Source organism: Nanorana parkeri, unplaced genomic scaffold (assembly GCF_000935625.1).
Source record: "Nanorana parkeri isolate BGI_ZX_2015 unplaced genomic scaffold, ASM93562v1 scaffold126, whole genome shotgun sequence".
NCBI lineage: Eukaryota > Metazoa > Chordata > Amphibia > Anura > Dicroglossidae > Nanorana > Nanorana parkeri.
Window position 1 is genome coordinate 409,172 of NW_017306394.1, and position 19,757 is coordinate 428,928.

The following is a 19,757-nucleotide window of genomic DNA, read 5'->3' on the forward strand; positions in this document are numbered from 1 at the left end:
GAGGCGGTGTCACGGCGAGAGCCCAATGAGCGAGAAGATCGCGCGGCGGGGGCGAGGTGAGGGCAAGGGCGTGGCGTCGAGGCGTGGAGATGTGGGAGGGGCGGGACTAGAGGTATCCAGGGAGACGGTGGCGCCGGTGTTGTATACACTGTGAGGGAAGGATGTGTTTGATTCTCGGGCCTTCCGGTGTGGGGAAGACTCTGCTCATGAAGAGGCTCCAAAATATCCTTTACTGTCAATGAATTGTACCTCAGGACACAGACAGACATACTTTGCATATGGGCAGCGTAGAAAAAAAGTCTGTAGTCTCTGGACGTGTTATTATGTATTATGTGCTGTACACATGGGGGGGGGCATTCTGAGGTAACACACATAGGACATTAACGGCCAATTCCAACTTCCAAAGCCCCTTCTGCCATTTTGTAAATTACACTATAAGTACCTTTTTATTTTTTGCAGGAGTTTACTGGCCACATGACCTCAAGTGTCCCCGCCAGTCAGTGAGCGGTTGAGAGTATTGCAGAGAATGGCGCCATGTAATGACGTGGGCACTGTAATCTGCAGCGGCCTTCTGTGAGACCGGAGGGGCGTGTCCTCGACACCTTTGGGGGCACAGGAAGTAAGATGAGGGATGCAGGGTGTCATTCAACCTGGAAAAGGAGCAGTGGACAAGTTTCCCTTTTTGTGCATCGTGTCGCATGTTAAAGGAGAACTATGAGATGAGTGATTTCCACTCACCTCATAGTTCTAGCCGACCTGTGACAATGAGACTGTCACAGGTCGGCTCAGTAGATCGGGAGGTGAGCGAACACATACCGGGTTCCCTCACCTCTCGATCCTGTCACGGCTCTCTGCCGTGACAGGGGGAGGGGCTGGATTCCCCTCTCCCCGCTCCGATCTGCCAGCGCTGACTGGCGGAACGGACGGGGGAGGGGGCGGGTACAGCTGGCTCTGCCTCTAGATAGGCAGAGCCAGCTGTCACTCACGCAGCTGGGCGGATCCCGTCATCTACGTCGGGATCAGCTCCAGGTGCGGCGTCTCAGTATACCGCGAGCTGTAGCTGTAGGTATACCCCTCCCCCCCGCCGGACACCGCCGCCGTGCTTCCCGGGCTCCGTTGCCCCTCCTACGGGACCGGTGTCCGCTGGGAGCTGGGGAGGAGGTCGACAAACTTTCGTTCATCGATCCCCTCCCCGTGCTATGGGACCGGGAGCGATGCAGATTGCATCACTTCCGGTCCCTGGGCTGTCAGTTCTGGGCTCCTGCAGCCCAGCTATAAGCTATTGAAGTGCGATCTGCACTTCAATAGCTTATTTCCAGTGTAAAGGTGACACTGGGGGTCTTTTGGACCCCCAGCATCACCTTAAAGAGGACCTGTCACCACCATCTGCTATTACATGGGGGGGCTTGTAAGCCCCCCCATGTGATAGCAGTCAAAGTAAAGTAAAAAAAAAAAAAAAAAAAACAGTTTTTAAAATTAAAATGAAATAAAATAAATCTAATAATAATAAAAAAAAATTAAAAGTCCCCCGCCCCCGCGAGCACGCGCGCCGCCACGTAAACACGCGTCGGGTGCGCCTACGTATGAAAACGACGAACGCGCTACACATGTTGGGTATCGCCGCGCACGCCAGAGTGAGAGCAATAATTCTAGGGCCAGTATTTTGGGGTATCTCTAAATTGATGACCTGTGGGGGCTTTTAAAGCGTCTTCTGTGGACTTTTTGGGGTACTACAGTTTTTCGCCGTTTCACGGACGCACGCAATTTGTAAACTGGGCATGTTGGGTATCGTTTTACTCGTTGTAACCTCATCTTTTATATTGCCTTTAAAAAAATTGGTATTTTGTTGTGTTTCGGGGCAATTAATTAAATTTATCACTAAATTGTGGGGTTTAATAAGGAGTTGCGCTAATATTGCGCAACATAAAAATTAGCAACTACCACCATTTTATTCTATAGGGTCTTGGCATTCAGAAAATATATAATGTGTGGGGGTTTTAAGTAATTTTCAGGCCTAAAATGTGGAATATAACATGGGTGCAAAAAATGGAAAAAAAGGCCTCAGTCATGAAGGGGTTAAAGTGTATGTCCTGGCGAAACTCTTCTTCTTAGTTTTGGATAGAGAGAGGAAGGGTTAGAACCCTTGTCCAAGTTATTCACTGCTATCCGGGGCTCTGTCAGAGCGGTGTATTTGCTCACAATGTTTTACCAGACAGGAAGTGAGGGAATGTAATGGGAAGAATTGCCACTGTTAAAGGAGACGTAGTGGGAGAGTAAAATATACTCTTTCCAATACATAGAGCTGGGGTGGGACACTGCAGCTGTCACATGCCGGCTCTGTGACGAGAGCTGAGCGATCATATAACCGCTGATTTCTCGTCTCATGGTCTTCTCCCTGCAGAGATCGGTGACTGTCAGTCACTACTCCACGCAGGTATTCCCTCCTTCTCTCTCTGTTCCTCCAGCGCTCATTGGAGGAACAGACTGGGGTGGGTGCGGGCACAGATTGCCCTGGCTCTAGAGAGGCAGAGCCAGCTGTCAGCCAGGCAGACGGGTGGATCCTGACAATGTTGTTGGCATCCTTCCCCGGCTGCATTGCAGCTCTGCTCTGTCCGCAGGTATTGGGCCTAAATGCATTTTAAGGTTTGACTCCTGAGTTTAGTGTCACTTTAAGAAATAGATAGAAAAATATGCTTCTTTAGTAGAATAAGGGAAGGATAGAGCCCCTGTTAGTTTTTTAATTTCTAATCAAAGATAACAAGGGCACGACAATACCAGTAATAGAATCCAAGGTGTTTTTTTTAATTAACGAAATATTAGCAGGGTAAAAAAAAACAATGTGTTTCAGTGGTCCACACAATCCCCCTTCATCCGGGTTTGTAAGTTTTATATGCTTTCAAGATTGCCTGGACTCAACGGATGTGAAACATTTTTTAGATATCACATCAGACGTGATTTCCAAGTGTTTGTAAAGCTAAAGCTTTTTTTAAATTTTAGATAAGGGTATGGAGGAGGGGTATGGTTAAAACCCCAATAATGTTTTTCTTATGTGGTCTGTGCCCAATTGGGGAGAATTTCCTTTTCTTCTTGTCCCAGAGGTAGAGCATAATTTTTACCCTGCTGATATATAATGAATACAAGAAAAAACACTTTTACTGTTGTGGTGGCACCCCAGTTATCTTTGATTGGATTTACCCAAGGCTTCCTCTTCAGTTTAGGAGTCCTTTGTTGTATGGGGGCAGCCACTCCAAAGTGATTCAGTCATCCCCAATGGTGGACACTTACAACAGGAGATCCTAGCACCTCTCATTTATATATTCCCGATTTTTATTTCTGGCTGTGTACCTGCATAAGATATTCCCTTATTTCCTGTCTGGTGAAACCATTGTCAGTAGGACAGGAAGTGAGGTTAAATCTCTCTAACTGAGCCGCAGATAGTAGTAAACACCCGGCAAGAGTTCTAGCTCTTTCCCATTCTATCCAGAACTGGCTTGAATGACACTTTAGTGCCGATTTAAAATGAGTGAATGCAACGTTTGAAATGGCATTAACATGTTAAAATAGAACTAATGTCAAAAAAATTTTTAGGTTTGTATAGAGTGGAGAGGGATTAGAACATCTGTCAGGCTTTCATTGCTGTCTGTGTCCCCGTTAGGGAGATTCACCCTCTCTATTTGTCCTGGTGACCATTATCACAGAGAGTGAGTGAAAGAAAATCCCAAATTTTGAGTTGTCACCCAAACAGGATTAGATGGGTAAATCTTCCAATGGGGACACTAGTTCTGGTGACAACAGGGATTAGCTCCACTGTGGAGGGACTTCCTTTTACTTCCCGTTGTGACCATGGGACAGGAAGTGAATGGAAATTTCTCCAGTGGGACCCAGATGACAAAAACAGACAAGGGTTATAACCTTCCCTTACTCTATTAATATGGAAAAAAAATGTTTTGGCTTCATTCCACTCTAAAGCTCATATGGGGTTTTATGATTCGGGTTTAGATCTAGTTGTTAGCTTTGTTTGTTCTTGTTCCTTAAAACATCTGCACAGTTATGTTCTAAAGATTCAGCTGGCCTGGGCGACCCGCCATCCACACAGCCCACTGTAAGTGATTGCATAAGATTAGCTAGCTCATTCCCAGGCAAGTGATGTGGCATCAAAATGTTGAAGAATTATGTGTTCAATCTTAAATGTCCTACTGTATGTATAGCTAAAGCTTTTTTTCTACATTTTGGCTAGGGGTATAGGGGAGATGTATGGTTAAAATCACTGTTATTTCTTTTTTATGTGGTCTGTGCCCAATTGGAGAGAATTCCCTTTTCTTCTTGTCCCAGAGATGCAACAAGAACTAAGATGAAATCACTCCAAAGTGAGGGGAATTCCCATTTTAGACAGTTGTCAGCAGAACAGGTGCCCCCATTGGAAGATTTACCCATAGCTCTTGTTCAAGTACTAGTTCTAAAATTTTGGATCTCATCACTTTCTGTCTTGGTAAAAAGTGGCCACCAGGACTGATGGAGAGGGTGAATCTACCTAGTGGGGACACAGCAATAAAAACCTGACAGGGGTCCTAATCCTTTCCTACTCTACCAGCTACATCCAACAATGAGTGTTCCTTACATATATTGTGGCAGGTGGTCATGTAGAGAGCCAGAAGAGGTCCTGTCCGGGGTTTATATATCACCCAGATTCCTGTCCTACACCTTCCAGGACCTGCAGTCAGCCACAGGTTTTGCACCTCACCCTCAATGTCGATTTAGTGCAGGTGAGGCAAACAGACAATGCTCTGGGACCTGAGCGGATTGTCTGGGTCTGTTGGAGCGGCAGGTTGGTAAGCTATCACCTGTGGTGCCTGACAAACATTAGGTCTGTGCAGGTAGTTATTCAGTAGTGTGTTTCTGTGTGGTGGCGGGACATGGCTAGGTTTTTGATTTGGAGTTTTTTAAGTTTCATTTGAGCACTGTAAATAGCATATTTAAAGCTCAAGAAGAGTCACTGGGCTGGTCTCTGCGACTCTCAAGAATGCTCATCCCAGAGAGCGTTGCACCCACAAAAAAAGAGAGATTTACTATGTATGTATACTTGTTTACCAAGTCTTTAGTTTCCCTGTAGTGGGATCATACTTGTACACTTGTTTATTGATCTTGCATTACTATTTGATTATGCAGGTTGGCACGAATCTGACTGACCTGACAATACAGAGGATGCGAATCACTGTACGAGAAGTGGGCGGCTCCATGGGACCCATCTGGCCCAGTTACTACAAGGATTGCAGGACTGTAATGGTATGTTTCCATCCTGCTCTTGTATTGTTAGTTTTAATCTTTTTGCATGAGTATAACCATATCTTTATCCTAGGCATGTATTAACCCTTTCGTGACTGACGACGTACAGTGTACGTCGCCAGCATCGGGGCTGTTTAAACAGACTCCCGGCGACTTTTGCCGCCGGGACTCTGTTTAAACTTGTAGATGCTGCTCAGCAGAATGCCAGCCAGTGGCGTCACAAGGGGGGTGTGGCCCGCACCCGGGTGACACCATTAGAGGGGTGACACCAAAATGACTGACAGTCATTTTGGTGTCCCCCCCCGAAAAGTCAGGCACTCGGTCCAAGAGCCCACAGTTGCTGGAGAGAGAGAGGAGGGGACCCGGCGGCATACCTTATCCCGCCGGGTGACGTTCCCTACTCTCTCTGCCGGTGTCCATCACCAAGATGGCCACCGGCCGGTGACAGCGGTACCGTGCGTGATGACGTCACTGCGGGGTGTCAACCCGCCTCGGGACGCCTCTGCTGCCAGCTATGTACTAGAAGTAATTTCAGCTGCTATGAAGCCACCCAATCACTTCTACATTGTGGGGAATGCATATTACCAGGGCTCGAAAAATCCACTCGTCCACTCGTCTGTGACGAGCAGACAGTGGAGCCCGACGAGCAGCTTAACCAAACAAAATGTTTGGGGGTGTCTAAAAGTAATACCTGTTGATGTATAGAATGATTATGCAGAGATGGGGAAAACAATGAACATGCATACGGTTGGCCTATATATTTCTCTGCTCAGAGTTACCCTTCCACACAGTCCTCATCATGTTCAATACATTTGTGCCATTATTTTACCCAGACCAAGTCCAGTTTAGAAAGATTCTACAGTTTGGATGAGGAGAGCGTGAATGGCGCTATTCAATCCCTTATCAACAATTTTAGTTTCTCCCTTTTTAAACTTCATTACCCAATGCCTAATATTGCTCACATCAATTACTGCATCACTATACACATTCTTCAGGCGTGTGTGGATCTCATTAGCCAAACAACCTTCTTTCGTGAATTACTGCTCTTCATGTCAGCCTCTCATCCATGATTCACTGGGTACAATTTAAAAAACAGAAGCAGAAAGTGAGCTGCATTCGAGAATTTTTCCAAATCGGCTATTTTGGCCTAGATTGTTCACTTCTCCTGCCCTCCAAACTCTTCACACTTTTGTGAATAACCCCGTAAATTCAGGAGTTAAATCTTAAAAATACATTCAAGTACCGTTAGTAGTATTAACAAAAATGTATCTTATTTGTGTATCACTCGGCTGTAGATTCTCCAATCATCTCTGAATTGGTGCTGACACTGTCCTTCCTTCTGGAGGAGGGCTACTTTTGTTCCCCATGGTCCCTGTGTGTGTTGTAAAGTAGTCACCGCTCCAAGCTCTCATTTATATATTCCAGATTTCTATCTTTGGTTTTTAATTCCTGAATTTAGTGTCACTTTAAAGACTACAGGAGTGTTTTTAGGCTGGGGACATTTTTTCATGTGTTTTTAAAGCTGAAATTCCAAGAAACAAGCTAAATACCAAGAGGAAATACCGCATATAAAAGGGAGCTGTGTTACCTTCCAAAGAATTTGCATTTCTGTTCATTCAGTCCTGCGATTTACACAGCTCTAGCACACAGCATAGCCCTGCCAGGCAGGGCAGGAGACCTGATTTTTCTCTGCTGCAGTTTAGTTACACTTACAACTTACAAGTCTTGTTACTCCCCCAGCCCGAGACTCATAAGTGAATGGAGAAGCAGCAGACTGATAAGTTAATTTCTCTTGTGCTCTGCTCTCTCCTCCTATCATGATGTCTCTTGTTAGCTCATTAGCACTGCAGCACAACTCACTGGCTCTTTGTGCTGCTTCTCCCTCTCCAGTTTGGGCTCTGCTCTACAAGGGCTGCAAGAGGCTCGGGTATTAACACTGCCTGCATTAAAAGAGAACTACGGGGTAAGTGTTTTTCCCCCATAGTTCTCTTAAGGGTCATGGGAGGACATATACTGGCATCCTCCCGGTATACTGAGACCGCCTCAGCCGGGACGGATCCCGACAATGCTGTCGAGTTCCACCCAGCTGCGTGATTGACAGCTGGCTCTGCCTATCTAGAGGCAGAGCCAGCTGTACCCGCCCCCTCCCCCGTCCATTCCTCCAGTCAGCGGGAGGGGGCGGAATCCTTCCGGAGAGTGATGACTGACCGTCCCGGCTCTCTGCAGGAACACGATCGAGAAGTGAGCGACTGTATGTGTTCGCTCTCTTCCCAATCTATTGAGCCAAAGTGTGACAGTTTCATTGTCACATGTCGGCTCTAGCTATGAGGATCAGTGGCGGAACTACCGCCGGTGCGGGTGCACCAGGGCTTCGGCTGCTCGGCCCTCAGGGGGGCCCAGCACAGCCCTCGCCTGTGCAGATGTTATCCAGCGGCCGGCAGGCACCCCGTCTCTGCGCCGGGAGTGTCGGATCGGATCAGATCCGTTCATCTGACACTCGCGGCGCAGAGATGGGGGGACCGTCGGCCGCAAGTTAGTAATGTACCGATATATTGACCGTTGAAACATATCGGCAGAAAATGGCACTTTTGGTTAAATGCCAAAAGTGCCATTTTCTGCTGATACAGCAGCGCATCCGTGCTTTCTTTCCTCCCCGCTGGGTGCTGCTCTGTGTCCCAGCGGGGAGGAGAGAAAGTGACAGTCGGCCGAGCGCTGCAGGAGGCGAGCGCTGTGTTTGTGTTTTGTTTTTTTTTGGGGGGGGGGGGGCCCAAAAAAAAAAATCTTGCACCAGGGCCCTTTGTTTCTTAGCTCCGCCACTGATGAGGATGAGTGATTTTTTTTTCACTCACCTTATAGTTCTCCTTTAAACAAATACATTTTAAGAATGTCATAAATACAGAGCTGTATTAATTTGAGTCTTTTATATTCGTCTACAGTTCAGCTTTAAAGCTAGCCAAACATGTTAGTCTGCATTCTTTAGATTTACCTGTGTAGCATGAGGACCTATGTAAACAATCCATGCAAGTTCCATTTTAGCTGACAAATGTTCTAAAAGAATTCTAAATGTCTGACGTGGGTCATTGTCCTTTCCTTATGTCTCTTAAAGTTTGCTCTCTTATTGAAATTAGTTTGTATGTGTGGATGTCTGCGTGTCACCAAAGGCTGACCATATCAGTCAGGTGAACACTGTATAATCAATAAATAATCCATTATTGTATTTTCATTGTTTTAGTTTGTTGTAGATGCCGCTAATCCAATGCAGGTGTCAGCGTCCTGTATACAGCTTCTGTCTGTGCTGTCTGCTCCCGCTCTGTCTTCTGCCTCTGTGCTCATTATCTTCAATAAAACGTAAGTAATATATTGCATGACGGCGAAAAACTACTGTATAGGATGTGCATGTTATTAACAAACATAAACTATTTTTCATCGCTTTATAATCCTGGAGTGAATTTTATTTTGAACCCTTCTTTTTTTTTTTTGCTTGAAAATGCCTTAAAATACCTTTTTAATCTTAGTATACCTAAACCCCAAAATGTAATATATTGCAGATTACAAAGACTGCATTTGTTTGTTTTTTTTCCAGACTTTATTTTCTTTATTTTCACCTGCTGATCCTGTAACACACTTCCTGTCCACTCTATGGAGGAGCAATGGAGCCACCATTGGACAGCAGCATTGTCACCCTGTGGGGAGGGTAGTATTAGATGGACTTGCAGGTTGAGGTGGACCTGAGTAACTAATTAAATCTATTAAATCTTTTTTTTTTAGAGCAGAACATTGGTCCAGCTTGGCACAAAAAGAGTAAAGTAGGGCATACACGGTTAGAATTTCAAACTGGATCGATTTTCAGAACCTTCAGTCGTATTTCTAATCGTTGATGCGATGAAATCGATGATCAATTTTTGTATGTATGTTTACAGCTTCTTTCGGGTGCCTGCTACAGCCGCTATGATGAGCGACTTCTCTCTGATTTGACAAGGAGTGGTGCTGTAACATCACCGCCCCACCACAGTCCAATTTAGAGAACGCCTAGTATTCATCGAGAATAATATCAGACATCCTCTGAATGGCTGCTATACTTGGCGAGCGACTCTCCATGTTTTAACAGCACAGGGAAGTTCCTCAGCATAGCGGCTATAGGAGGGACCCAGAAAATGCTGTAATACACTGTAGTAGTTGTTTCTACTCTGGTGTATTACATGATCCCCATGGCCCTTCCAGGGATTATATATATGTTTACATTGTGCCATTGTAAGCATTCTGTATATATTAAAGGTGGAGTTCTACTTTTATGCGGTTACCTCCACATTGTTTTCCCCTTCGGGATAAAGGTTTTGTATAAAAGCTGACCATTGTTAAATGGTTTGTCTCAGGGCCGGTTCACAGCTCAAAGTCTGCGTTCCAGAGCGTTCGACTACTGGAACGCAAGCCGGCTGGCTCCCCACAGGAGGGGGCGTGGCAATGTCACCGCAGCCACACACCCCGCCCTCACCGTGGCTGCGGTGCCATTGACTTCAATGGCACCGCTCTGGAACACAGACTTTATGGTGTGAACTGGCCCTCAACCCTCTATCTGCCACTTTTGCTGGACAGCTTTGTCTGGTAAATGAGGCTGAAAAAGAACAGACTTACTGGCTGGATCACCAGGTGAAAATAAAGGCAAAATAGGCTAAAAAGAAAACTAATGCAGCCACCGCATTTAGTGATTGGAAAGCTGGAATGGTATTTTATATGTGGACCTCCATTGGTAGCTCCTAACTTCAAATGCTATTTGCCTGGGTGTCTGGCACTTCTAAGTCATGAAATTGGAACACATATGACGCAAATGAAAGAGATGTGTTGGAATTCCTTTGCTACCTTTTTCCTGGTCAGTTACTCAGAATATTTAAGCTGGGACTTTAGTATTTTCATATGGAGAGGTCAGTAGCAGCACCCTCCATTTAATTTACATTACCAGTGTACTTTATTATTAAAGATTCCATCTCCTTTTAAATGGTTCTTAATTCCCAGCTTGCAGGGATGGTCACAGGCTGCTATGATGTCACAACGCATGCACAATACATTTCACGGTGCCTAATTTGTGCTTGCAGGGACCTGCCGTGCTGTATGTCATTGGTCAAAATGAAGTCATTATTCAGAATGGATGACATAATAGCCAGTTCTCAGCAGCCAGTCACAGTCATGGAAACTAGTGCCCTTGAAGGCAAAGGACTGCAAGATGTTCTGCAGTGGCTGCATTCATCTATTGGGACATAATGCAACACAGCTGATGGCATGTTTTTCACTCTTATCGGGACTAGTCACAAGACAACTGCTCTCTTTTGTAGGTAAAAAATTCCAGGGGTACAAAATGAAGGGTCTTCTGTGGTTTGCTTATTCAGAAAATCTATTAACCATGGCATAGTGGCTGCCAGGCCCTCTAAAACAGAGGTGCACAATTTTTGGACACTCTGGGTGCCCTCAGGTTCATTTAGTATTGTGACATATGAAAGAAGAACTTGCTAAGCAATGTTCATATCAAAGCTGACCACATAGGAGAATATTCCTGAAGAATAGGACTTTTCCTGTGGAAAGAAAAGCTTTTTAAGGGTCTGGGGACAATGGGTTTGAGCTTGTATCAATGGCATCAGTTTGACATGCTTCTAAGATCATTCAGGAATCATTAACATGGTGCATTTGACCTGCAGCTGATCTGCTTCAAGCGGGTTTTACATTCCTATAAACTAATATGGAAATGTAAAACCCATTTGAGGCAAACAAAAGTTCATCAGCACAGGTCCTTACAGAATCCCCTGCCCAGAAGTAGATCGGGCTTCACGTTTATTGAGAGGTCACAGATGGCTTGATTGATGCAAACATTGCTCAAATCAGGAGATGGAATAATGGAGCTTGTTTTGATCATTTTTTTTTTCTTGCATATAGTGTACTATTTTTCAATGTTTTCATGTGAAAAATGTAGATTAACATAGGGACGCGTGGTGCTCTGCTCCAGGTCCTCCCCAGCAAATAGGCCCTGCCGGGAGTCGGAGGAAAGTCCAGGGTCATGGGCTCTGCCGTTTACCATAAGGATCGGAAGAGGATGTGACGGGGCCCCGGGGGGAGGGGGTGTGCTGGGAATAGCACATGGAGGAGGGGTTTGCGCTGGGAATAGCACATAAAGGAAACCCCGTACCTGGTGGCAGTGTGGATTCTGGTGGCATCCTGACCAAGATCCGTGTGTGTCTGTGTAGGAGAGACGGCTGTGTGTTGCCAGCGATCCCATCTGCTTGTGACCGTCACATCTTCCCTGCCTTTGTGCCATCTACTCTCATCACACCCTCTATTGTCTGTAAAAGATTAATTACCATACTCTACCTGTACCCTATTCTATTACACCCCTCACTGTACCTTCTGACTATGCCCTGCATTGTACCCCCCTGACTATACCCAGCACTGTGCCCTCTGACTATACCCCCTAGCAACACCCAGCACTGCGCTCTCTAATTATACCCCTCACCGTACCCCTGACTATACCCAGCACTGACTATGCCCAGCACTGTGCCCTCTGACTATGCCCAGCACTGTGCCCTCTGACTATGCCCAGCACTGTGCCCTCTGACTATGCCCAGCACTGTGCCCTCTGACTATGCCCAGCACTGTGCCCTCTGACTATGCCCAGCACTGTGCCCTCTGACTGTGCCCAGCACTGTGCCCTCTGACTATGCCCAGCACTGTGCCCTCTGACTATGCCCAGCACTGTGCCCTCTGACTATGCCCAGCACCGTGCCCGCTGACTATCCCCAGCACTGTGCCCTCTGACTGTGCCCAGCACTGTGCCCTCTGACTGTGCCCAGCACTGTGCCCTCTGACTGTGCCCAGCACTGCGCCCTCTGACTATGCCCAGCACTGCGCCCTCTGACTATGCCCAGCACTGTGCCCTCTGACTATGCCCAGCACTGAACCCTCTGACTATACTCAGTACAGTGCCCTCACCAGTGGCGTAACTACAGAGACAGCGCAGGCACGGGAACTTCTGGAGGTAGGTAGTGCAGTGGGGGTAGGTTGCGGAGGAGGGTGTTGGGGGTACTTAGTTACGCCCCTGATTAGCAGGGGATAATAGTAAATCTATTGTGTGCAGTGTGTACTCTATATGTACTGCATATAGAGTGCACTGCAGCAATAGATTTACTATTATCCCCTGCTAACATGAATGGGTTAAATGATCCATAGTACATAACATGTAGTTGTACTATGGATCATTTAACCCATTCATGTTAGCAGGGGATATTTGTAACTCTATTACTGCAGTGTACTGGACGTGTGTGCTGCATATGTACTATGGATCATGATTTAACCTATTCATGTTAGCAGGGCAGAATTGTGAGCGCCTCCCACAAGCTGGGCACCGAGACGCAATGCAGTGATCCTGCCCAGCGCCGACTACGAGAGGCACCGCGTGAGGCAACAGGGAGCTGAGTGAAACTGTGAGTGAGGGAAGCTGGGACAGGGCTGGCTGTAAATGTATTGCTACAGTGTACTGGAAGTGTGTACTGTATATGTAGAACATATATACAGCACACACCTCCACTACACTACAGCAATAGATTTACAATTCTGCCCTGCTAACATGAATAGGTTAAATCATGATCCATAGTACATAACATGTCATTTAACCTATTCATGTTAGCAGGGGAGAATTGTAACTCTATTACTGCAGTGTACTGGAAGTTTGTACCAGGTTAAATGATCCATAGTACACACTTCCAGTACATTGCAGCAATAGAGTTACAAGTTTCCCCTGCTAACATGAATAGGTTAAATGATCCCGGAGGCAGATGCATGATTTGTGGTTTCACGATAGCTGTGTGAAAGCAAATACAAATGTTTTATTATTCTAAAGCAGTCTTAAATTAAAGTTATTCATAATCATAAAGAAATTGGCCTAAACTCCCTGGATGAGTTCACTACACGGTAAATAGGCAAAGCAAGCAACATTTTCTGTGAAAACAGATGTGAAGTTTATTTACAAGCAAAAATGAGCAAAACATGAAAATAAACCCTTTCCTCTTGGCAACTTACTACACACGGATGTGAGCTAATATGTTGCGCTTGGTTATTTCAACAATTCATAGTGATATTCAAATCGTGAAAGGTGATTTTAGACGAATAAAATAACTATTTGTAATGATTTTAAAATCGAGAAAGCAATTATTATCTGTATATACAAACATATCAATTCCAATATTGAAAACAGTAGATAAAATTAATCTAAAATCATTGTTAAACCATCAGACTATATAAAAGGTTCTGTTTAAAATAATGTTAAAATAATTTTTTTATATATACGGGAGTATGATGTTGAACTAGGGAGTGATTATTCTGAATCACTTGAAATTCGTTATAACTTTTTAATTTATTCCAGTGATTCCACTCCCACCCAATAAGAATGCTATATCTTTAGTTGTAGTTTGGAAGTGAGCTGTTACATGCTTCAATTTTAACGAAAATGAGTGAATTTAATAGGATATATTAGACATGACACTACATAATTTGAGTGCATAGTCCAAACATTCATATTGCCGTATACCCGAAATATATTATCCTCATGATATTATGCCTTTATAATCTCCTAGCGCAATCAATCTGAACAAACTGTTACTACACACGGAGTTTCTCTTACCATCAACTAGGTGCAACCTTGTGCTGCCCCTAGCACCTATCTTCCTATTAAACTGCCACACAGGCTGTGTCTCACCACACGAATTTGGGGTTTTTCTTTTTCACCACACAGGTAGATAGAAAGCTCCCCACTCTGCTCAGGCACAAAAACTGGTTCGAGGGGAGCAAATCTCTAAGGCCCCATTCACACTGAGCGATTTATCGCGCGGCAATTCCCGTGATATCGCGGCTATTTACCGCGCGATATCGCTCTCCAATGCATGGCAATGGGGCTCTGACCGTCACTGTCGTGCGTCGCTACAGCAGGACCCTTTTTGGAGCGGATTTTGCCGCGATTCTAGCTTGCTCAATGCAAGCATTTGCGCAATATTGCGCAAAATGCAAATCGCGCGACAAACGCGCGATTTGCAAATCGCTCAGTGTGAATGGGGCCTTAGTAGTCTGAGAGTTCTTATAGAGGCCCTAATGAGCCAGCTTACTTCAGCTCGGATTATTACCTCTACCACTCAAGCAGTCCCTCCAGTGGAAGAAGTCTGTGTATAACCTGAACATGGGACACATATTTGCCATCCTGGATACACCCAGGTGATTTTACGAGACAGAGATATAGTAACACAAAATGTCCAATTGTTGCAGCACTCAATTTTCTTAACATAAATAAATGAAAAGATCGAGTGCTGCAACACCTGGACATTTTGCTTGGAAAATAAGGACGGATTCCTGTGTTTGACGGCACTGTTTGAGATGTTTTGATGACTATATATATAAAATCATATTTTAGGAATATTGCACCTTTAGCACAAAGTGATATATAACTGTGCTTAAAAGTAATCACTTACAAAACATAATTTACACAGTTCTATTACAATTCTAAAGCTGGCCACAGACCTTACAACCATCGCAAGACTTTTGTCTTGCGATGGTTGTAAGGTAATTAATAAAATGTACGATCTGCCCATCTTGGACAAGCAGATCGTACTTGCGATTATCGCAAGCCGCCCCCCTGAGGGGCAGGCTTCCAATGACCACAATGCTGAACGGGCAGTGTGCGCTTGCGCACACCGGCCCGTGCGGCATCTATCTTACGAACATGCTACACACCCACCGACAATCGTACAATTCTCGGCGGGTTTTCGAACCTGTTCCTAAGATAAAAGTCGTGCGACCGTACAGTAAAAACGGTTGCACGCCTTCCACACACCTTGCGATATTCGTACGATCGCGGGATTTCCCACGATTATCGCAAGGTGTGTGGGCACCTTTACATACACAATGAAAGAAATAAGGCTTATAGCAGCACGATCAAAAGCCATCCTTTAGTAAAGCAGTGCCAAGGGTTCTGTGCGAGATCCTTTATCTGTGCTTACTTTTACTGCAATGGATACACCATGTGGTAGCTGGGTGGCTGTTGGTTCCAGATGCCTGCCAGGTGGCAATGTAGACCACTGCAACCAATGACCCTGTAGCACCATTCTTTATTGTGTGACTTGTCTCTGGATTTTCCAGTTAGTATTGATCAGTCACTATACATGTATACAGGTTCCTGTAACATCATACAATTTTTTTAAGATGATAGAATCAGGAGGCATTGCCTTGGAAAATACAGCCCTGTGCCCATTTGTCAGTTTTCAGCAGTTGAAAGGAGTGGTGAGGCAAAAAATGGATGAAAGATGAAGGTGTCTGTTACATTCAACATAGAATAGATTTGTAGATTTCTTTCAGAAAGATCTGTAGTTTGAATGGCTCCGCGAATGGTTACAGATGGACCCCAGAGTGTTCCTTTTTTGTCCTCCATGAACCTCCATAAAAAGGATGGCCCTGCGAATTGGTTAGACCCTTCCGTGTGGGTGGTAAATGTATGAATAATTGGTCCTATAAGGGTAGAATGGGGGCAAAGTCTACCTATTGGAATACTGACATGGAACTGTCAGGAAAAAATGTTTATATGGACCAATGATCTTTGTTTGCTGCTACTGGGTGTAATATAAATGTAATGTTTTGTTGATTAGATATAGTAAAGATTGTGTTCTCATTTTATCACGAGCCTTAGCTGTAAAGGTGTGACCGGCCCAAATATGTTTGCCCCATTGCCAGCCTTACATTGTGGGAGTATTTCAGATGCAGAAAGTCATGCACAATAAGCAATGTTTGTAAAAATATCTTTATATTTCATATTTTTGTTTAGGAATATTGCACCTTAAAGTAAAGTATGATTGTGCTATAAATAGTTGATTATAAAACAAAAGTATTTACATATTTACATATTTACACATTTCTATCATTTGTACAATTCTAGCATACAGAGTGAAAGAAATGCCATTACAATAGGGCCCATAGCGACATGATAAAGAGTCGCCCGTTTAGCATCGCAGTGCTGAGGCTTCCATACCCGAGCCCATATCGGTGCTGGATGTTACCACAATTAATACACCATGTGGTAGGTGGCCATAGGTCCCCAGATGCCTGCTAGTCTTTAGTGTTGAATAGTGCGACCTCTGACCCCGCGGCACCATTCTTCAAGGTGTGGCCTGCTTTAGGATTTTCCAGTAAGTATTGATCATTCACCATTCTGTCAAACCATTATAATGTACAAGGTTCCTGTGCTATCATACACTTTTTTAAAAACATAACAGAATTAACATGCATGGCTTTGGAAAATACATCCCCATGCCCGTCTTCTCTCATTTTTCACTTTTCTGTGGTTGAAAGGTGTAGAGAGGAAAAAAAATAAATGATGAATGAGTCATGTGACTTATCTGTTGGCTTCATACATTCAATTTATATAGACATCAGCGTAAGCATGAGTGATTGGCTTTAACGCGGAGCATAGTCACCAGGAGAGAACAACGGGCAGCCATTCTGGATTAATTTGAAGCCTCGAGATCCCAGGAGGTTTCTAAACTCTTTCTGCAATTCTTCATGTTCATCTTTGAATCTTGTTATTATAGTCGGTCTGTTTAACGTCTCTCCGTTACCATCAGTAGTATATACAGCGTTTCTTATGTTTTTGTTACAATGCAGCAGATTACTTAGAGACTCTGTTTCCGCACAGTTGCCATGCGGCCAGGGTTGTTCTTTGGTGGGTATCACATACTCGGGATCAAATTGAACTTTAAACGTTTTGTGACATTTAGTACAGGGGGGAGTAGGCTTATATTCATGACTTGTAGTGTCAAACGTGTAGGAATTACAGCACACCGTGTTTGGGAAAATAATTCCATGACCACTTCCTTTACACATCACTTCATATGAAATAACCTCGTCCCACACGTACAGGGTAGATATGGCAATCATTAACCTTCTGGGCACTTTTTCCTTGTAGGCTATTGATGCCCCGTAGGCTTTTGTTAGATCATTGTCATTGTAGGGATCATTAACACGGCTGTAAGTGATGACAGAAGCAAACAATGCAAATTCTTTGGGTTGAAGTTGGTTTCTTTGATCTTCAGCAAAATTAAACAAAAACGCCTTGTTCGTCTTCTGCAGTTCTTTCAAGATAGATTTTCTATTTCCATCATAAAACTTGGTAATCTGGGAATTAGATAAAAAAGGTGATGCAGAGTGTCTGTTTATCCTGACCTATCCCATCTTCAACGTTAAAACTATGAACTTTATCCCCCTCCCCCCACCCTTGATTTATTTTAGGGCTGCAACAACTAAAATCGACATAAGCGATTATAATCGATTTTACCCTTTTTATGTCACTATATTGCACACCACACCTTTTTTTTTTTTTTTTTTTTTTTTTTTACTTCCACCGCTTCACGCTTGCTCCTGTGATGGACAGCAATCTCAATACAAACTAGTAGTCCCATCACTGGAGCCATTTTTTTACATTTTTTATTTTTTTATTAATCAAACGTAATAATCGGCTAACCGATTTTGAAAATAATCGTTAGCTGCAACTCTAATTTATTTTAAAAAAAAGTGTATACATCGCATTCTCCTATAAGCCCAAGCATGCATGATGAAACACTTCAAAGGATGCGTCTGATACTTTGGGCTCGGGGAGAGTGGGTTGAATGACACTGGGAGTCATTCAAGCCAAAAGGCACTGGCAGGTAAGGATGGTGGAAGACATGAGGAGAGGCAGTGAAGTGTAGTAGAGTAGTGTTTGCATTGGTGTGGTTACGGGGTCCTATTTTAAAAAAAAATAAGCGGCACAGATGTGCTTTGATACCCTGTAGGATATGGCTTTTCATACTATCATTCTATAACTAAGCCACCTCTAGTTTTTACATGCTTCCTGCATGATAGTGGGCAGACAGTACAGGCAAGGAAGCACCTATTTTGCCTTTATTACTGATAGTTTAGCTTCACATAACAAAGTCTGTTTAGAGATGAATGGGCAATGTATTGTGTTATTTAACTAGTAAATGGGTAAAAATACAGATCAAAGCTGCTTTACCCTACCCCACTCTGCACAGTATCAGGCAGTGTTTTCATTTTAATATGAGGCCGATGCCTCTGCTGTAGTTTGCTTGGTTTGCATATTTGTTTTTTGTTTTTTTACGGTGAAGCAGGGCAAGTCTTCCTCTGATGTGTATATACCCATTTATTTGCAATAATGTACTTATTGTAAAAGTACATTCACCCTGTTCTATAGTTACCAGATTTTGTGCTTTATTTATAGAATTGCAGTTACTCTTGAAAGGTTCCTGCTGTCCCCTGAAACGCTTTATTTCTTCATTTTTAAAGTGTCATTTCCAGCTGTATGTATTTCTGTCTATGTACTTATTTCAGAGACTTTCCCTCACATGTAGTCACATAGACAGGAAATGATTTTTCAAGACCAAGTACAAGTACTGTTCCTCATGTACTTGCTGATACCAATTACCAATACATTTCTTTTTAAAGTGAAATTTTTTTCTAAAACAATGCAGACTAATGATTTTAGGACAGTGGTGGAACTGGAGCACCAAGGCCCAGTCACAGCTGCAACCGCTGCAACCCTGGTAGTTCTGCCACTGACTCCAAGATGCAGAGGGACTACAAATCCCAGCAATCCATTATACAGCAATGCAGAATACCACCATCTATAGACGACTACAAATCCCAGCAATCCATTATACAGCAATGCAGAATAATATGAAGCTACATACTCTGTATAGCTCACCAAGGCTGTGCAACATCTTAGGAGGCTGTGCGGGGTCTCTGTCTGAGCAGGGCTGTAATCCGTCTTAGGTGGATGTCATCAGGGCTGCATGTGGGTGTCACCAGGGATACATGTGGGTGTCACCAGGGCTGTACGAGCGGGTGCGGGGCTGTGCCGGTCCTTGCGGCCAGCAGGAAGGGATGGGGATGTGGGGCTGGACCGGATAATGTAAAAGTCAGTCGCCAAAAGGTCCCAGCAGGCTACTTGAGGTCCCCAGGGAGCATGGGACCTCAGGCAGTCGCACCTGTTTAAATATTTAAAGGGATAGTTTTTGCTTTTTAGTATTAGGGCATTTTCAAGAGCATGAGTACTCGTAAAAATGCCCAGCATCGGCACCTATAACGATACTAGCATTGGTGCATCCCTAGTTAGGACCTCTGCCAGGGTTCTTGTTGGGAGCATTATTTCCTTTGTGGTTACCTTTTTTTTGCATCCTTTTTCAGACACAATTTGTAGTGAACATTGTACTGTGAGTCAACTGTGGGGGGTGTAGGTGGCCCCTGCAGTAAGATACCAGCGCTGTCAGCCTGCCATACACAGTAATTAACAGCTGACTAAGCTATCAATTACAGATCATGCTGCTCCACACAGCTCTAAAGCGGCCCAGCCACCACTCCAGAATAAACCTCTCTTTACCGGGCAGTGCTTTATCTCGGCCTCC

General features: G+C 44.3%; 1 protein-coding gene across 1 annotated transcript; it reads left to right on the forward strand.

Annotated features, from left to right (window-relative positions):
- Positions 1-118: 118 nt before the first annotated feature.
- Positions 119-10,547, forward strand: ARL16 (ADP ribosylation factor like GTPase 16). Its single transcript, XM_018553642.1, has 5 exons — positions 119-222; positions 4,047-4,102; positions 5,167-5,283; positions 8,516-8,631; positions 10,374-10,547. The coding sequence occupies exons 1-5, from the start codon at positions 162-164 to the stop codon at positions 10,537-10,539; spliced, it is 516 nt and encodes a 171-aa protein (XP_018409144.1). The 5' UTR covers positions 119-161; the 3' UTR covers positions 10,540-10,547.
- Positions 10,548-19,757: the final 9,210 nt, after the last annotated feature.